Genomic DNA, 19,954 nt, shown 5'->3' with positions numbered 1-19,954 from the left:
ATTATGATTTAGCTATTACATTCACCTTTCTTCAAGGAACACTGGGGGTTTATCTGAGTTACCATTTTAATCTCTATAATAATAGTCCTCTGAGGTACATTTTGGGGGGCGGGGGTGACAGAGTGATTTACTGAAAGACATCTGGGAGGGAAGTTATTGAGGCTAGACATAAACATGGTTCTTGCCAATCCTAGACTTTCTTATTCACTTACTTGCTTATTTACTATACTGTTGTTTATTGCACACTCCTTTTTTCTCCTCTTTTCCTCACAACAACAACCCTATGAAGTGGGTTGGGCTGACTGGTCCAATGTCACCCAAGCAGTTTTCCGAGGCAGGACTGGAACTCATGGTCTCCTGGCTTCTAGTCTGGTGCCTTAACCAAATTGGTCTAACCTTAACCCTAATAATGATACAACACTGGTTCCTTTTCTCCTGATCAGATTCTACTTTTTCAGTCTTATTTGTGCACACTTATTGGAGAAAATAGCAGTCATATTTCTCTAGAATGAATCACCAGAATGATGAAAAACCTGTGGCATCAGTCATAAGAGGAGCCAGATGCTTTATCCATGTAATTGAGCTCATTATAAAGATCCTGCGTATGTTTAAATCCATGTTTTTGTGAGTCAGTGATAGAAATGGCAAAACCAAATCTCTGAGGAGCTGTCATCATAAATTCTGCCCTCATAACAGACAGGAGAGTGGCTTATAGTGTCATATATGTGACCATGCATGACAGCAATTACAGATAATTGCACTTGTGCACTGTCAAGCTTTGTATAATGTGTGTCAATTACTGGGCCAGCTAGATGGGTCAGTAAAGAGCAATGATTTTTATTGCTATAATTGGAAGCATTTAAGGCAAGTTTGGCTTTGTCTGGGTTCTAGTTATAGGTTCGTTATATTCCATTCTGGTTCCATCTCCTTGCAAAATCTAATTTTCTTTTGGAGCATCTAGTTTTTGGACAAACATGGAAAATTAGACACATTTTTCCATATTTATGCCCATAATTATATCATTCCCATTTCTCTATGCTGGTTTTGGCATCCTGAAAGGAAGATTTATAACGGTTAGATGTAGAGCATCATCCATGGAGAATAAGGTAAGAAGTAGAACATTTTCCACGGAGATTAACATACTGTAGCCAGAATAGAACCTGCACTGAACAAAATGGGCTAACCCACTGTTAAATTAGCCAGTGTCATAAATTTTCTTTAATTGTGTAGTAACCATGCCAAATATAATAAACCAGAAGCAAATCAAGTTACAACCAATTGTGTGCTGAATTTGAAAGCCTCTGAGTGTGTAGGATGAACATTGAGTCGCTAAATTTGGAAAAACTACCACTATGTTTCTACTGAAGTAACTTATGAATGTTTACATTCTGTGGAAGATGAATATGATGTTCTAATCAATGTTGCTTGTTTGCACCACATCTTTATGTCAGTGTTGCATTCTGAGGCAGTGTCTGAATCATATGAATGGATCCAGTGAACTGACTTACTTCTAAAATAAAACAGATACAGCATGTCCTAAACAATACGTCAAGATCACAAGAATAAAATTGGCTGTCTATATAGGATAGGCTCAGTCTTACATTGGCTTTGTCCAGTCGTAGCTTCACTAAGCAAAATCTCAAGAGATCCTTACTAAATACTTTTTGGGGGAGAAGTTGGAGGGGGGAGTGGCTTTGTTGAGTAATGGGGGTGCATTTCCATTCCAGAAAGTACATTAGAGTCCCTGAGATCAATACATTGTCTTCAGACCCACAACAGTTCAAGGGTACCTATTCCAATTTAATTTTTAAAGATTTGATGCAATGAGATGAATCAGTTAAATACCCTCCAGTTCACATCACACACCTGAGCTTCACATAGCTGTTACAGGAAATTTTGCATGATTTGTGTTATTCCAGCTTCCGCATAATCATATTTAGAATTGTAGTATAAGCAGAATGTGATTTCAGGCTGGTTTTAGTAATAAAGACCAGAGACGGCTATCTTTGCATAAGCCAAGAGCCTGGCTAGGAAAGCATGGGAATAAATATTTTAAAATGCTAAAATATGTATGGGAAAGTTGCACTTTTCAAGACACTTACACATTTTAGATTTTTCTGGATGCTACATCTGTCAGTTGGCTCCTCATACGCACCTGGCTGGCCATGGTGAAGTGGATAGATTAGTCTAGCGCAATAATTCTTTGCTGATGGATGCCATTTCTCAGAGAAATGGTTGGAACGTTTATTTTTTAAAAATCATTTTATTAAACTTTCAAGAGAGAGAGACAGAGAGAGAAAGAAAATGAACAAATATAAAAGGGCTAGAATTTCTAGAGTCTCCAAGCTTTTTAAAAAAATTTACAATATGTTTATTAAATATTTTTGACAAAGGAAAAAAGACAAGGAAAGAGGAGGACAAAAGATAAATATAAAATATAAAGGGAATAAAAAGGGAATTTACAAGGATCACGGAATTAAATTAGATGGTTCGATAAGAAAATATTTCATTAGTTGGCTTCAGATAACTGAATATTGTATCATTTTAAAAAAATGCATGCCATTATTATATTCTAGTTGGTTTGTACATTTCAAAAGCAAATCAACACAATATATCTCACAAAGTAATTTCTGTCCAATCAGTAACATAAGTATCCTTATTTAATAGCTTATTAAGAGTTAAACTATTAAGATCACATTAAGAAAATTTCAGATGTGATACAAGCTCATATATGGAATTATAATCCCAGAAATGATTTCCAAGTTGAATTAAATTCTGTGCCAGATTTACTTTTTAAACACAAAGTTATTTTAGACATCTAGGTGAACTCCCACTACTTAATTAGCTGTTCTTTTACAGAGGAACTGTACATGCCTTCCAATAAAAAGCCTTGCAGCTTTTAAACATTTAGAAAGCTAGTTTGGTATTCTTTATGGGAATAAAAGGTTTAGTAATATTTAACTTAAAAATAGAAGGCTGAAAAGAGAACTCCATCTTGTAGAAATTGTTTCATTTTATTATAAATCATTTTCCAAAAGTGTTGAGCTTGATAATGTTGCCACCAAAGATTGAAAACTAATCGAACCTGATCTTTATATTTCTAGCAATTTTTTTAAAAAAATGAACTCTCTATTAGTGTGGTAATATATCAGCAGCAAAACAGTTTTGTCTAAGTATAACATTTGGTATAAATTTAATGTTTTTCCATTGAAATCCTCCAATGCTGCATATCAATTACTGTGTCTAAATTCTATATCCATTTCCCAAAGCTTTTAAAGAAAGTCTTCCAAGATTTTAGTTCTCTCTAAGGAACATACAACTGTCTTTTAAAACTTGAAAAAAAAAAATCTAAAAAGGAAAAAAAAATCAGCAGAAGTAAAATACCAAATATGACTGATAGATAAGTATATGCATTACAAGCTACTGTAATTCTTTCTCTAAAATCCTTTGAATAAAATTGGCTCAAGTTGAAAGAGAATTTCCCTGGTTGCTTCATTTATAAAGCTTCCTCCCCCAGCTCATTCCCCCCCCCCATTATGCTTGAAGGAACTGTTAATTCCTAACATGCTTATTGCCTTCTTACTGCCAGTATCTTTATTTAACTCCTTACTGTTTGAACTGCTTTTCTCTGTGGTAAAATGAAAAATCAGTACTTTTTTTGGGGGGGGAAGATTCGTATTTATATAAACCCCCCCACACCTTTGCTTTGTCTTGTTTTCCTCTGACCAATTTCTGAAATCCTTAGTTGCATGATTCTCCAAGATTTTGTTTCATGCAAGACTAGACCTGCTTTAGCAATTCTCTTCATTGCTTCCAACATTTTAAATTCTACCATGTAAAGCATTTACATTATATCAATAGCTGTGTTTAATTTCACATTTATATCCAATGGCCTTCACTATGAATAACATTCCGTACTGCTACACAATTTCATAACAATTGTCTACAAAACACAGACACAGAAACTCTTTTTCTCTAAGTTTTAAGAAATATCCCAGCTCTTCTTTTTTTTTTTTCAATGTTGCGTTTAGGATGGCAGGATTGTCAATCGGCTTTTCATTATTTATAATTAACATTTTGAGAGAGGAAAACATTTTACAAAGATTATGGAGAACGCAGCCAAATTCAGTGCGCTGTATGCTGAATTTGTTCAAACCACACTCCGTTTCCTCTGCCATTTGCTCATTCACTTTGGCAGCAATGGCAGCTACCCACAAAACAGGACATGGCAAATAGGGGAAACAATGTGGAATGATGTTCCCATGTTCATTGTAGTACGTTGATAATTGAATCTACTTCTTTAATTTTTATTTAACTAACCATCTATTGACTTATGATGGTGTGATTCATGAATATCTAATTATTGGCTACCCTTTATAAGAGACATGCTGAAGTGTGGACATATTTCAACACTGGATTATTAGCATTACTAGCAGCTAGGGCTATGCCAACGCCTGATGGAACTATAGCATTTTGTATATGGGGTCCTTGGTGCACTCTGAGTTTGGTAGTTTCCTTGCAGACATTTCATTACCAAACTAGGTAACATTATCAGTGCTTATGATGATATTATCACCATATATTCTATACCAGACATGTCAAACTCGCAATGTCACGTGATGTCACGAGATGTATCAGGACCGTTTTGGCATTGCTGGCAATGGGGTGGGTGTGGCTTCCGGGTGACGTGTCCGGCCTGGAGGCCTGCAATTTGACACCCCTGTTCTATACAATTTTGTATACATTTCTGCCAGCATATATCCATCCCCAAGTTATACTGGATAATAGATAAGACTATTTTATTCAGTTTTCAACAATCACCTTAAATTTCATCAGGCCTGCTCTTTCTCTTATACTAGTTAATGTCTTCCAGTCTGGAGAAGCAAAAATTTGTAGACAGCACAAAATGTCCACCAGGCAGGACATCAGTGCAGGTCTAAATTGCTGATGGTCTGGGTATGAGCCAAAACTGGAATCTAGATAAAATACAGGCAATCCCCAGGTTAAGAATCAGTTTTGTTCCTAAGTCTGTGTTCAACCTGAATTTGTATGTACTGTAAATCGGAACCCATACTTACGTATGGACTATAAGTCAGAACTCGTACTTATGAATAGACTGCCATATACAGTAAATTTGTTCAATAAAATAAATAATAAATAAATAGCATTCTGAGAGAGAAATGTGAATGCATTTGGGTAATCCATGTGCAAAAGACGGTGGCAAGATTTATTTATCCCAAGCGATGTAAGAACTTAGTTATGAGAGAATTTAACATATCATAACTTATCTTCTGGGTATTGTCTTTTAACGATGCATTCATTTTCGCAGTTAAGAAAAAGGTATGTCAGATGATTCTGAGGCTGATAAAAATCAAAGCCTCCGAAAATTATTTAATGGGAGGCTTGAAGGATTTATCTTCATAATAAGGAAATGGAATCACTCAGGAAGCCTGAGCAGGTAATTGTATGTCAGGGGGGAAATCTATAATAGGCAACAACTGAGTTTACCTGAGTGGATATTTATGGGATAGGATACAGTTTTTCTGAATGATCTGTAGTTCATTTTAGGTGATGAAATACAGGTCAGGACCTGTTTTCTTTACGAAGTTCTCTTTTGTCAGGTTACGTTTTCCCAACTCATTTGCCCATGCCTGTAGAGCTATTTTTTCCCAGACTGTTGAGAGATAGTTCCAACACACTTCTAGAAAACTTTCCAGTGGGAAGTTAAAATAATTCTACAGTGTGTTGTTGTTGTTTTTGTTTTTGTAGAGGCCAAGAAACAAATACTTACTCATGTGATAACCCGATTGCCTTTCAAACGTGTTGTCTTCTCTTGCCAATTGTTCACTGTCTTTATAGATAAATAAGCCAAGTATAAATTAGGTGTGTAAAGTTAGCTGCTTGCTATCTTTGTGGATGACAATGAGAGCAACTTTCAGTCTATCAGATGTGTTGACAACCTTGTTAGAGTCTTCCTTGGACTGGATTGTGGACTGCAGGAGAGATGTAAGTAGCTAAAAGGTCACTACAGTTACGAGGAGTAGCTATTTTAATTTTATCACTTGGTGTCCCTTCCTGGAAAAATATGATTCAACCATTAATTATTCAAATACCACTCTTCCAATTTGAATATTGTAATACACATCACTTAAGTTTGCCCTTGAAGAAATCTCAGAAATAGTAACGGTAGGAAAAGGGGGCAGCTGAATTTCTGTCAGATGTTTTCTAGCAGGAGCATACAACTGACATTCTTGCTTTAGTTGTCCATATCAAGGTCCTTGTTGTTATATCTAACTCCTCACATAGTGTGAGATCTGCTTTCCTGAAAGTATCCTAAGATACTTTCATATCTTTGGGCCTCCAATCTTGGTTTATTATAGTTGCTGACTCAGAAGGAAGATCAGCTGGAATCTACTGGAGAAGGATCTTCTTATGGATGAAGCTTTGTGAAGCTCCCTTGAAATTTGGACCGTTCAAAAATAAATATTTTAGGGACAAATACTATGATGCTCATGGGAACCAATTTGCCCATAAACTCTTCTCTTTTTTAAAAAAAGTTTTAAATAAAAAAACAATAAATGGGAAGCTAGCACCACCAGTTTCTGGCTTTATCTTTGGACCCAAGAATATCCTTAGGCCTCTTGTGTGTGAATGGCTGGCTGGCTGGCTGGCTGGCTGGATGGATGGATGGATGGATGGATGAGTTAGGTATCTGCAATCCAGTGATTTGCTTTGAAATGTAGTCATTTTTCAGAAGTAGGTAGCAAGGGTGCACCCTCAAAGCTAAAGAAACTGGCAGAAAACAGCCAAAGGCTTTTTTTTTTCTGAATGTGTTCCATCAACCATGGAAGCTTTTTTTTGAAAATACATTCCCCTTTTAGTTGTTTTGTGAGAACATCACAACTACTCTGAAAATTCTACACGTGTGAGCCATCAGATGCAAAATCAAGCCTAAGGTGTTGAGACGGCTATATTAAGAAACTTAATTTCTTCTTTCCCCAACTTCAGGTTTTACAAAATCAGTGAACATTTTATCTTGCCTGATTATTATGCATGTATTAAATCCAGACAGTCTTAGAGAGTGTGGATCCACTGCAATCACAAATAACATGTCCCACTGATTTCAGTTTGCCTTCTCCAAGTATGAATGATCCTGGATCAAGTTTAGGATTTCTTTGGAGGAGATTGTTCTCTCGTGTTTAATGTTAAGTCGTGGGCTCTGGTGAGCAGGAACGATAACACAAGACGGAGTACAGGGAAACTCATTCTTTTATTCTTGCTGGAACTGTACTGGGGCGTGGGCCGCACCCAGCCACAATATATAGCCTAGTCCCTAGGTGGCAGCCAATAGGTTTGAACCCACGCTTGCCGCCTGGGGCTGACCAATTGCAGTACCGGAGACGGCCTGTCTGGGTTGCTGGAGAGCCTTCAGCAACGCACGTGGTATAATACCACAAGCCCAATACATAACAGTTAACACCCGCACTTCTTTCAGTTTTAAAAACTATAGTTATTTATCTACTTTTTGACATATATTATTTAATATGTACATATATTGTAATTAAAATTCTAATATGGATAGTGGATGTTTCAGTACCTGGAGACAGCAGAACAAGAGACAAAGAAGAAAATCACAAAGTACAAAGTCCTGCAAATAGAAACAGAAAGACGGTGACAGAATAAAGATATTACAGTAAAATCAATAAAACATAAAGATAACAGATGGCAAGTGTGATGAAGCTAGAGGGTTTTACTCTCTCTTGTCAAAGGCCTGGTGAAGATTGTCTGTCTGTCTACAATGGCCTTAGGTGTCTTGCAACCAGATTGTAAAAGTACTAATGATTTAGGCACAGTTTAAAAGATTATAAGCTTCTGTTGTTGAAATGTTCATGGGGATGAGGATCTCACAGTTTCAAGAAATAATTGTTACACTTCCACATTTTTAAGAACTGGTTATTATGTTAATACTGTAGATATAGAAAGATATGTCTATCAAGACAGAACATTCTGCAGTAATCATCCTAATTGAGGTGAAAGATTTAACTTGGATTGCCAGTTAGAGATATTTGGTGGTGTCAAATTTTGAGCTTCAAGATTTGAGGTCCATGGCCTTCCAACAAGAGGCTGGCCCTCAGTTGTAGAATTAGCAATCCTTTTTTTTTCTTGCAGCATCAGAGCAAGATCAATGAATACTATTCAACAATGGCAGGAGACCACTGATGTATCTTACCAGTATCTCACATTCACTTGTTCATTCAGAAAATGCATACCAATTAAACTCTCCTTGATGGACAAGGTACAGTAGGCTGTGGAAAAACCCCTTGGAACACGCTCAGAGGTGATTTTTGATGGACTAGAAAATGGGACTTCACACTTCTCTCCAGCTTTTTAATAGGCAATGGTGGCTTTTTTCAATTGAATTATTTCCATCCTTAACATCATTCATACAATATTAATAGCCATTCAGTAAGCAGTCAGGTTAGATCTCAGGATGTTGCCATGACAAGGCAAAATTCTTGGTTAAAAACATTTTGATATATTTGGAGACATTCCTGTACAATTTTTATTTTTGCATTCCAGATCTCTTCTAGCGATCACAACTTTTAGCATCTGGCCACTAACGTATCCTGTAACAGCTTTACTCCCTGTTCATATTTTTGGTTGTCCTCACATCAGAATAGGAGGGAGAACAGATTATTCTAAATCGTAGGGTTGGGTTTTTTTTACTATAGTTTGCTAAAAAAAATACCTAATAAAACTAAATTCATATAATGTTCTAAGCCAGTTTCCAAAACACAGTGGGTTACGGTACAGTGTGCCAAAATGAAGAAAACTATATCCTGACTTGTGAAATGAAATATAACATCCACATACCGTAGCTAAGTACTAGACCAGAAGCATACCGAGAGTGGGACGGTCCGTTCTGCAAGATGGTGGGTACGGCATTGTAGTTAAGTCTTCTTTTACGTGTGCATCAGACAACACTGTACTGTTGTTTGGAATCTTTAGCTACAGCAGTAGAATAAACGGGAGCTGTCTGTACATCGTAAATGCACGTATTATAAATGGAATTTCCTGGGACCTGGTCTCGCTGCACTGCTTAGTCTGTTGCACTTTTCATGATGGTTTTTAATTACATACTCTGGGACTTAAAGAGAACTTTCAGTCTTCCGACAGATTTTATCTACTGATTATTTTCACAAATTGTTATAGAAAAGGCCTTCAGGGCTGCAGTGTAGGTGGAGGCTCAGTTACCCAGTCATAGATTGGATGCCAAGGAGAAGCGTCTTAACCTATGCTTACAAAGGCAGGTGCTGACACTTCCATCTCGCCAAGGGAAACATGCTCACATTCTGGAGACTAACCGAGAAGACGGTAAAGAAACAATCTTGGCGCGTTAGACAGAAAACAGCCAGTGTTTTTCTCTCGCTTTGACCCTTACGTCAAACAAATTTCCACTTCTGTCAAATGGGCTTCCTCGTAAGGAAGGTTGCCTATCTCTGTGCACGTGTTTGTGTGTGTGTGTGTGTGTGTGTGTGTGTGTGTGTGTGTGTGTATTGCATGCATCTCCAGCTGTTGAATAATTACTGCTGCTGAGAATATTTGGTTTCTTGTTATAAGCAAATATGTCCCAACCAAAATCCAAGACATTGTACTGCAGCCCTCTTTTTCTGACATTTAGGTTCATCAGTACTACAGCTGTCTACCAGAAGACAAAGTACCCTATGTCAACAGCCCTGGAGAGAAAGCCCGTATCAAACAGCTTCTGCACCAGCTGCCTCCACATGACAATGAGGTAAGTCATTCAGTAATCACCAAAGAAATATGGGAGTGCACCTTAGCAGGCCATTGTTCTGATGTTTGAGTTGTGCGTACCAGCCAACTAGCCAGCTAGCTGAGTCTTTGGCAGAGGATTTGTTAAAGGTTTATTTCGTGAAACCCTTGGCGTTTTTGGGTGGGGGTGTTAAAAAAAATATAGAAGTTCCCGCTCTCTATAGCTGCTTTTAGTTAGACGAAAAGGCCTCAAATCCTCACGTTTCGGTCACAAATGCATGTTTATTTTGTGCCTCTTTGGATTGTTGTATAAATAGTTCATGCTTTAGCTTTACATGTGTTGTATTTCAATCCCTGTCCAGTTCATAAATAAATTCTATTAATTTATATAAAACTTTGAAAATCTAAAGGTGCTATCTTAGCTACATGAAGTAGTGTGCGCTCTTAGGAAAGCATTTTTAAAGTAAGCATAGTTTACAGCTTCTGAAATAAGAAGTTGGCGAAGAATCTGCAACTTTTGGAATGAGGCTCAGTAGAGATACTGAGGTGACGCTGATGCTAATGGGATACTTCTGTATTATAAGAAATAGCATATTTGTTGTGGCCCCGACCCCTGAGCCTGTCCTACCCAATCAATATTTCCTCAGGTTTTCTAAAAGATTTCACGGGATCAGTTAGCCTATTCTACTACTACAGTTGCTAGACTTTGACTTTTCTTACTTTTGTATTGAGCAATTGAGGAAAAAAAAATTTATACCAACAGTCATGTTATTCATTCTAGTTGTATATGGCTTCACCCTCAGGACACACTAAAACAGGCGGTTTGTGCTATTTCTGCAACACACAACTGTGAGTGCCAGTGCAAAGAAAGGGCCAAAAGACATAACAATAAGTGGGTGAGGAAATGCAGAGCAATTTTAATGGAAATAAAAACTTGTTTGGGAAGTTGGTGGTGCCTCCAGCAGGAGGGAATTTAATTAAAAATAAAAAGGATAAACTCATTTGGGGTCAAACCTAAATGAGGGAAAGCTGGAAGGAATATTTTATTTTTGTATGGGAATGATGAATAGTAGAAATTAAATGAATGTCATAAAAATGATGGGTGGGGACCCATAAATACTGTTAGCATGTTGAAATGCTGGGTGGGGTATTCTGGAAACAATTAAAAGTCCACACATCTTCAAGTTGCTAACGTTGGAAAAACACTGAAAATATGGTAAGGTGGTGCAGTTAGAGAAAGGGTTGCACATCTACAACAGATGAGATTGGCTTATGGAGTGGCAGTGCAATTTGTTTAATGTGTTTGCAGGATGCATCTCTGCCTGAAGAATAGAAGATAAGTGATAAGTGCTCCCCCAATATAAAAGAAAGCCTAGCAAGAATGAATGCAGAATAGCCAAGGATTTTTGCTTGTCTGGGAAAGTGCTTGACAGATTGAAAATTTACCACAGATACACAGAGCAAAATGTCAGAAGTGCATTGAGGCTTTGGCAGAGCATGCGCCGACCAGAGTTTTTCTCTTTAGTAGGTCATAGAAAAACGTGAATATTAAAACAGCAGGCTTATTTGTTGATTTAGAAAAAAACATGTTTGCTGAAGTGAAGAGGCTTGAATTAAGGAGTTATTTTTGATAAATACAGAGTTGAAGATGGTTGCTGGATGCTGTAAGAATGGGATTGTATACGATGAAAATAAAGCATATGTAAAAAATAAAATGCTCAGTGGTTTGGCTTGTCTGAGGTCTTCTTTAGTAATTTTTGGAATGCTTGTGCTGATGCCTTGGTCAGAATTTATATACTATATATTTTTATGCAGATATTGTTGGCTGAGACCTCACAGGATTGCCAGGGATAACAGGAAGGGGATTTGTGTATGCACATATGTATCTAATTGCATATTTCTCTAGGTGGCAATATGGGATTTTTTCTCAGCAGCATATAAAGAAGCATTTTTTCCCCCCTAAAAAGGCAGAAGGGAAGAAAAGAGTTGAATTTCATTTTATTTTCTGGTATTGGTCCTCTTAATCCTCAGCCTGTCAGTAGATGAACTTTGTGTGCTTTTAAAGATCCACATGTTAATGTTACAGGCAGATATGGAAAATGAGGTTGAAGGGATCCAACTGAGATGTTCTTGGTACCTGTCTTGTTCAATAAAATTGTATAAAATAGCTCAGTCATGAGGGACTGAAAGCTGCATGACTATAAACTGGATTGATGGCTGATAGCAAAATACTTGGATTTCCTCTCTTCTTCAGCAGGAAGAATTAATTGGAAGAAAAAACTGGAAACCAACCTCTTTTTGTGCTACCTAGAAACTAATATGGGTCTCCTTATTTCTAATTCTGTAGTCCCACTGTATCTTGTGGGGAACTGTTTCACAGTGGATTCACCTTTTCCCAGGAACTCCCAGGTAGCTTGCGAAGTGAAGCAACCATTCAATCAGACATTTAGGAACTCCGAAACCTCTCTTTTCCATCTGAATTGAAAGTTGTCCTCTTCCTGTTGGTTTGGTCACTGAACACAATGACATTGATATTTCCACCTAAGGGAAGTAATGGAAAGGAGGTGTAGGGGGGAGTAAACACCAAAGCTTTAAGTCCTCCAGGAAACGTAAGTGATCACTCTCCCCTTCTTTTATCTTCATGATAACCCAGTGATTCAGGCTAAGCGAAGAGATAGTGAATGACCTAAGATTAATAAGATAAGATAATCTTTATTGTCATTTTTTTTTTACTGTGGGCACAACGGCACACAACAAAAATGAAATTTAGTTGCCTGCTCTCAAAGTGAAACACATACATGACACACACCTAAAACATACTACATACAACATTTGTATAGACCCACACCCCTACATATACATAACAATAAAATATTAAATACTGTCCATCTTGAATATATAATGGAAGGAGGAAGCTTGAGAGTTCACAAGGTTAATGCTGCATGGAATGAAACTATGGCTGAATCTGGATGTTCTGCTACGGATACCATGAAGCCTCCTCCCAGAAGGTAACAAGGAAAACAGGTTGAGTAGTGTCCCAGATAATCTTACAGACCCTGTTCAAGCAACGCTTCTGTGCTATGACCTGGATGGGAGGGAGGGAACTGCCAATGATCTTTTTGGCCATCCTCACCACTCTCTGCACCACCTTCCTGGCTGAAGCAGTGATGCTTCCAAACCAGACTTTGATGCTGTAGGACAGGATGCTCTCAATCGTCCCCCTGTAGAAAGTGAGCTATTAATTAGTATTAATGTATTAATAGCTTTAATAGGTGAACTTCATGGAAAGAAAAGCTTAGTTTTCTCTGCCCTAGGGTGGGGCTCTAATCATTACTTAAAGGGTTAGGGATCTATAATAGGCAGCTGTTGCCTTAGCCATAGCATTTAAGAGCTTATGTATCATACTGTATGCTGCTGGAATTTTGAGATTTTCTATAGCCATTGAAGCTCAAAAGCATCTCTGTGAAATATTATCATAATCATTAACATCTATTTTTGAAGGGAAAAAAAAGCCTTACCATTAGTAAAAGATAAATAGATACTGCAGAGAAAGATCTTGAAATCAAACCTCACAGAAGAGAGAGGATAAGAGAGGGTTTAAAGATCACACCTCTTCCCCAATTCTAAAACGGGTGTATGATTTCTTTTTTTATAGTAAAATTGTGACCTCTGCATATCCTACTTAATTGAAATCCTAGAACTAATGATACATTTTCAAAACCAAGATTTAAAAAATGTTTCTCATCACTTAGACGCTTAATTGCACCTTCTTTCACCAGTTTCAATCCACTCTCAACATACGGTGAACTTCTTAAATATTACAGTTAGGAAATAAAGACATGATTTATTTTAAAATGATTGAGTATAACATTTTCTGGGCACTCAAAAGCATTCAAAAACATTGTTCCCTACATACAAAGAGGTTCTGAAAAGCTTGGGCTCATCCATTAGAAATCTTCCGAAAGTCTTTCCAAATTATAATTTTATAATTGCAAAGTTATAATTTTATACTGTCAAAAATGACTGAGCTGTTTTGGTGCAGCAGTTAAGAACACTGGGCTAGAAATTAGGAGACGCTAAGTTCTAGTCCAGGGGTAGGCAACCTTGGCTCTTTTATGACTTATGGACTTCAACTCCCAGAATTCCTGAGTCAGCATGGCTGGTTCAGGAATTCTGGGTATTGAAGTCCACAAGTCATAAAAGAGCCAAGGTTGCCTACCCGTGGACTAGTCCCACCTTAGGCACAAAACAAAATGGATGACCTTGGGTCAGTCCTCTTTCAGCCCTGTGAGGAAAGTAATGGCAAATCACTTTGGAAACGCTTGCCAGGAAACCTGCAAGCACTTCTCTAGGCAGTTGCCAAGAAACAGGAGTGATTGGAAGGCATAAAAAAAGGAAGAAGAAAAAACTATTAAATATATTACCAGATAGAAATCACCATCATTTTAGCCATTGTCTATCTACTGCAAGATGAAGGCCTCTTCTGCATGTTTCCAACCTATACCAAGTTGGTGCTAACATTTACTGACCACAAAGATAGACCTTCTTTGGGATGATATGTCCCCAACCTGGTCTTTCAGATCTCTAAATAGTGTACTCATGACTGTAGCAATTGAGTTCATCCACCTTGCTATTAGTCATCCTCTTCTCTTTCCTTCCAGCTTTTCCAGCGTCTGAAAAGTTCTGTGTAATGTGTCTAATGTGATAACTTGAGTCTGATTATTTGTGTCTGAAATAAAACCGCGGCTAGATTTGGTCTCTGATCCATTTGTTTGCTTTCTTGGCTACTTGTGGCACTCTCAAGTGTCTTGTCTGACCCTAACGTTCAAAAGCACCCATACCTTTTCTATGTTGTGCTTCTTCAAAGAGAACTTTTGTTTCCATAGAATATCACAGAGAAAACTGTTCAGCACATAGCTGAATATTTTTTACAAGCCTTTGTTAGTACTCTACCAAGTGCTTGCCTGAAGCATATTTTCCCCCTGTTGGTTCCTTTACAGAGGGTAGTCAGTCCTAAAAAGCAGACACTATCATCCACTTAAGTTTCTTCATTGTCTTGAAAGAAAGATTCCATACTGTGAGAGGTAGAACCTCTTTTGAAGTTGCGAGTGTCCCATCACTGAAGGTTTTCAAAGATTGGACAGCCATTTGTCTGACATGGTCTGAGGATTCCTGCCCTGGGTAGGTTTGACTACAAGACCTCCAAGGCCCCTTTGATGAACCCTATGGTTCTATAATACTTAATTGCCCCACTGGGCTGCTTGATTTTAATTACTAGAGCTTGCAGACAGAGTAGTATCCACCAGCATAGTGCAGGTTATTTATGATTTCATGCTATATAATTGTTCCACTGTGCCACTTGATTTTAATTACCGTACTAAAGTTTGCAGACAGAGTAGTAGTATCAGCATAATTCAGGTTGTTTATGGGTTTTTCCCCCTGCAATTTTAAAATTGCACTCATCTTCTTCCAAATCTAGCCTCTTTCAGAGTATATTCACTATCTAGATTGATTGAATGAATAAGGAGTGTGGTATCTAGCTTTGTCTCACAAAGTCAAGCTGTTTTCTTACATTTTGTCAAAACTCTAGCTCCTATCCTGTCTATAGGTTTTCAAGAGGACATTGAGAAGTTCGGACATTCTTATTTTCCTTAGAAGGTTCCACTTGGTTACAATAGGCCCAATCAAAGGCCTTTCTATTCACAAGTAGGCATATATTGACTTCTTTACCGTATTCTTTGGATTACTCAATGTTCTATCAGGCATCAGCAAAACTGCCTCTTGTGCTTTAGTCTCATCTAAAAGAATATCTCCTTTTCCATGAGGATATCTAATAAATGTCAGATAATCCTAAGTGTTATCTTGCTTGCATTCCAAATTGAGGATATTGCACAATAGTTTGCGTGCTGCTCAGTCTCTGGTTGTGTTTTGCTTTATAGATTAATCTCTTCCAATCTGTTGTGATTCATTTTCCAAATTTGCTGGCACAATTTGGTTACAACCATTATTTACTGCTTCTATATCGCTTGCCATATTTATGTAGATATTCCGTCAGTTCCTGTAATCTTCCAACTTGTTCATGACTGGAGTAATGGTTTAACTTCTAGGATTACAGATTCTTGCAAATAGGGAATGTTTTTTAGGCTTACTTGGATGCTAACATTCCTATTGTATAGAATTTCACTTCTTTTCTTTTCTTTTTTGAATCCGTTGCTTTCTGTCCATTAGCATATTTTAGCAAAGCAGTATGAGGTGGGAACCTCCATCTGAGTTTGGAGAACTTTTGGAAGACTTCCCTTATTTTCCCATGTCTGGCTCCAGCTTCGATGTCTTTACAGATGTCATTGTAATACCATTTCTTGTCTCTTCCAACAGCTCTCTGAGGTTTGTTTTTGTTACCATATATACAGTGAAGGAAAAAAGTATTTGATCCCCTGCTGATTTTGTACGTTTGCCCACTGACAGAGAAATGATCGGTCTATATTTTAATGGTAGGTTTATTTTAACAGAGAGACAGAATAACAACAACAAGAAATCCAGAAAAATGCATTGTTTTCTCCTGTGCAGTATGAAATTATGACGTTGCTGTTGTCAGTAAAGTAATAATCCACCTCCAGCATCTTCTTATTTTGCTGCTACCCAATCTAGGTACCTGCTTGCTTTAGCTGGGCAGCAGAGATGACCTTAGGTGACCCTGCTGGCAGGATGTGCTCTTGGCATTTACTCACATCCTGCCATGATGAAACAACAACCAAGATGGAGTAGTGGTGGGCAGTATATTAAGTATATGCACTTTATATTCAGCGTAAATACAAATCATTTTAGTTTTCTTTCTTATTCCTTCCAACTTTGGGTCATGGGCTCAGACACTGGTGTTGTTGTGGTGTTTTTTTTAGCATTTGACATGATCCCTAAAAATCAAGAGCAAGGAAAGTTATATATCCATGATCAGTCACCAAAGAAAATTGAGGTTGATGCCCCTTAATTCTGAATCCCAAGGATTTTCCATGAAAGGGTTTTTTTTTCTTCACTGCTGTTTCAGAAAGTAATGACAAAGTTGGAAGGGACCTTGGAGGTCATCTAGTCCAACCCCCTGCTCAGGCAGGAAACCCTACCATTTCAGACAAATGGCTGTCCAGTCTGTTCTTTAAAACTTCCAGTGTTGGAGCATTCACAGCTTCTGGAGGCAGGTTGTTCCACTGGTTAATTGTTCTAACTGTCAGGAAATTTCTCCTTAGTTCTAGGTTGCTTCTCTCCTTGACTAGTTTCCATCCGTTGCTTCTTCTCCTGCTTTCAGGTGCTTTGGAGAATAGCTTGACTCCCCACATACACATACACACAAACCCAAACAGCATTGAACACTTGTGTGTCACTGGCATTGTGAAGCTAAATTATGGCTCAACAATTACATCTTGTGGCATGACATTTTGATTTTGGATTTTATTTAATATCTCTTCTACTATAGAAAAATCATCATAGGAAAAAGTTTAACGGCAACTTTGGTGTCAAGATGAAAGAAAGTTGGAACAACATTCTCTAAAATAAGCTTTACTCTCAATTTCCAATGACTCCTTTGTTCATTTTCCCCCACATAGTTTTGGGTTTCTTAAATGTACAAATAGAATAATTTTATTTGCTTTGCCATCATATAATTACAAAAAAAAATGGAATGCATTCACTTATCATATTTGCAGACTTTGCTGGGAAAGAAAACCCTCAGTTTAAGCAGGAATGCTCTCAACATTTTCTAGAAAAACGCATTTGGATTTTTAGCAGTATGGGTGTGATTTCCCTTCTGCGTGGGCCATGATAAAAAAAAATAAGTATTTTTTCATTTAATTTACATACACATTAACTATATATTAAAAATATTAAGATAATTACACTTATGAATGCAATAATCTCCTTTGGTCACGTTAAAACTTGCAGCAAGAGAATAAACTGGTTACTACGACCATCTGAAATCACAAATGAAGTCATGATTTCGTTGGTGTCAGGATAGGCAAGACATATATCAAACCACTTTTTCTCAGGCATAAAAGATCAGCTGCACACAAGTGAAGGTCCAATTAAACTGATTTATTGCTGCTACTCATGCCTATGCAGGAGATGATTATGCTCAACTAATAGCACCTGTTTGTAGTTAGATAAGCGTCAACAGAATTCAAGGGTGAGTGACTTAGTTCACTTGTGGCTATATAGGGATTCTAGGCTGATCCCTCTTTTAACTCTGCTCCCAGATTCTGCCACTTCTTCTCCTACCCTTTTAATGATTAAATGTTTACCTGGATACCACAGAGGATTTCATACTTCCTAATCCTGCTACTGGCCTCTAGGAGAAAGGTCCAGGGCAAGATCGGACCACATTGCCCTGTCTGGGTGGGCAAAGGAGATGGCAGAGCCTACAGCTGGTGTGGCCCCCAGTTGGCCTGCACAACTGCATACAACTCTCCCTCCCAAGCTACTTGTGACCCCCAACAGTTCCCAACTCCAAATTTGAGAACTTCTGGCCTTGATGATCAATAGTTCCTCTTTTGCATGAATATCGCACAGAGGGTGATCAGAACTGGTAGTAGATGAAATATAGGTAGTTCTCGACTTAGCATCACAATTGAGCCCAAAATTTCTGTTGCTAAGTGAAACATTTGTTAAGTGAGTTTTGCCTCGTTTTAACGACTTTTCTTGCCACAGTTAAGTGAATCACTGCAGTTGTTAAGTTAATAACAACACGGTTGTTAAATGAATTGGGTTTCTCAGTTGACTCTGCCTGTCAGAATGTTGCAAAATGACATGACCTGCCTGGAACATTGCAATTATCATAAATATGAGTCAGTTGCCAAGCACCTGAATTTTGATCAGGTGACCATGGGGATGCAGCAACAGTTGTAAGTGTGAAAAATGGTCATAAGCAATGGTGGGATTCATCCAGTTCGCACCACTTTGCCAGAACCGGTAGCTAATTTTTTGTTGCCCGTGCCAAGAATGGATTACCAGAAGCAGCATTCACACAGAGAACCGGTTGTTCACATATTTGAATCCCACCACTGGTCATAAGTCACTTTTTTCAGTGTTGTTGTAACTTTGAACAGTCACTAATTGAACTGTTATAAGTCGAGGGTTACCTGTATACGTATACGGTTTAAACCATGGGTCTTCAAACTCGGCCCTTTTATGACTCATGGACTTCAATTTCCAGAATTCCTCAGCCAGACTGCCTGGCTGAGGAATTCTGGGAGTTGAAGTCCATGAGTCATAAAAGGGCCGAGTTTGAAGACCCATGGTTTAAACCAGACATGTCAAACACAAGGCCCGGGGGCCGGATCCGGCCCGCGAAGTGGTTTTATGTGGCCCGCGAAGCCATCCTGGAAACAGTGAGGGAACGGCCCCCACTGCCTTGGCCCTGGCCCAGAGACCCTCCTCCTGCCAGAGACCCTCAGATCTGTCCCACTCCTGCCCGGGCCCCCATAGGCACCCTTGATGGGAACGATGTGGAGCTGGCCATGCCCACCCAGTAGGCCATACGCACTCTAGCCACGCCCAACCAGTAGGCCACGCCCACCCTGGCCACACCCACCCGGCCCCCTGAGGGCAACCGCAATGCTGATGCGGCCCTCAATGAAATTGAGTTTGACACCCCTGGTTTAAACAGTGAAGTAGAAGAAGATCAGTTATCACAAGATAACTGAATGGCTGATTTTATAATTGCTGGGGAATAGATGGAGTTAGAAATGGACTTTATTTTTAAACGTTTAATCATTACACATTATTCTTGAGGCCTCCTGTAATCCAGTTAGCATTAGGAAGGTTAGTTTCTTCTTTAGTATCCCTTGTTAAGAATATTGGCAACACCTGAACTTGTTTTCAGGAGAAAGGTTAGAATGCCCAGGCAAAGAAATAACATTTGCACAAATTTTGCACAAATACAATCTCTTGTTAAAGGAAAAAACGTAAGGAAATTATTCATTTGGAACCTAAACCTAAGCTCAAGCAAATCTGTGCTAGGGAACCAAAATACTTATTTATTCCCTTTTGCAAAAAATATGTTTTATAAAATTATAAATTGGGGACTAGAAGGAATTAACTTCCTATCCAAATAGTCTTCAAATATAGTTTTTCTTCTGAGCTTCAAAATGACCCAGGAGAAATCCACTGGAGTTAATGCAAACTTATTCTAAATAGA

The 19,954-nt window shown here is 38.2% G+C and overlaps 1 protein-coding gene across 1 annotated transcript in view; it reads left to right on the top strand.

Moving 5' to 3' along the window:
- PRICKLE2 (prickle planar cell polarity protein 2) overlaps nucleotides 1–19,954 on the top strand; it is a gene marked incomplete at its 3' end in the record, with an annotated part of 347,101 nt that overhangs the window by 266,614 nt on the left and 60,533 nt on the right. The window contains exon 4 of the mRNA XM_083355977.1: nucleotides 9,683–9,796. Coding sequence (XP_083212103.1) covers nucleotides 9,683–9,796 — 114 coding nt within the window. The remainder of the gene's footprint in view (nucleotides 1–9,682; nucleotides 9,797–19,954) is intronic.

This window comes from Vipera ursinii, assembly GCF_947247035.1.
Source record: "Vipera ursinii genome assembly, chromosome: 2".
Lineage (NCBI taxonomy): Eukaryota > Metazoa > Chordata > Lepidosauria > Squamata > Viperidae > Vipera > Vipera ursinii.
This window is presented reverse-complemented; position numbering and strand designations above follow the sequence as displayed.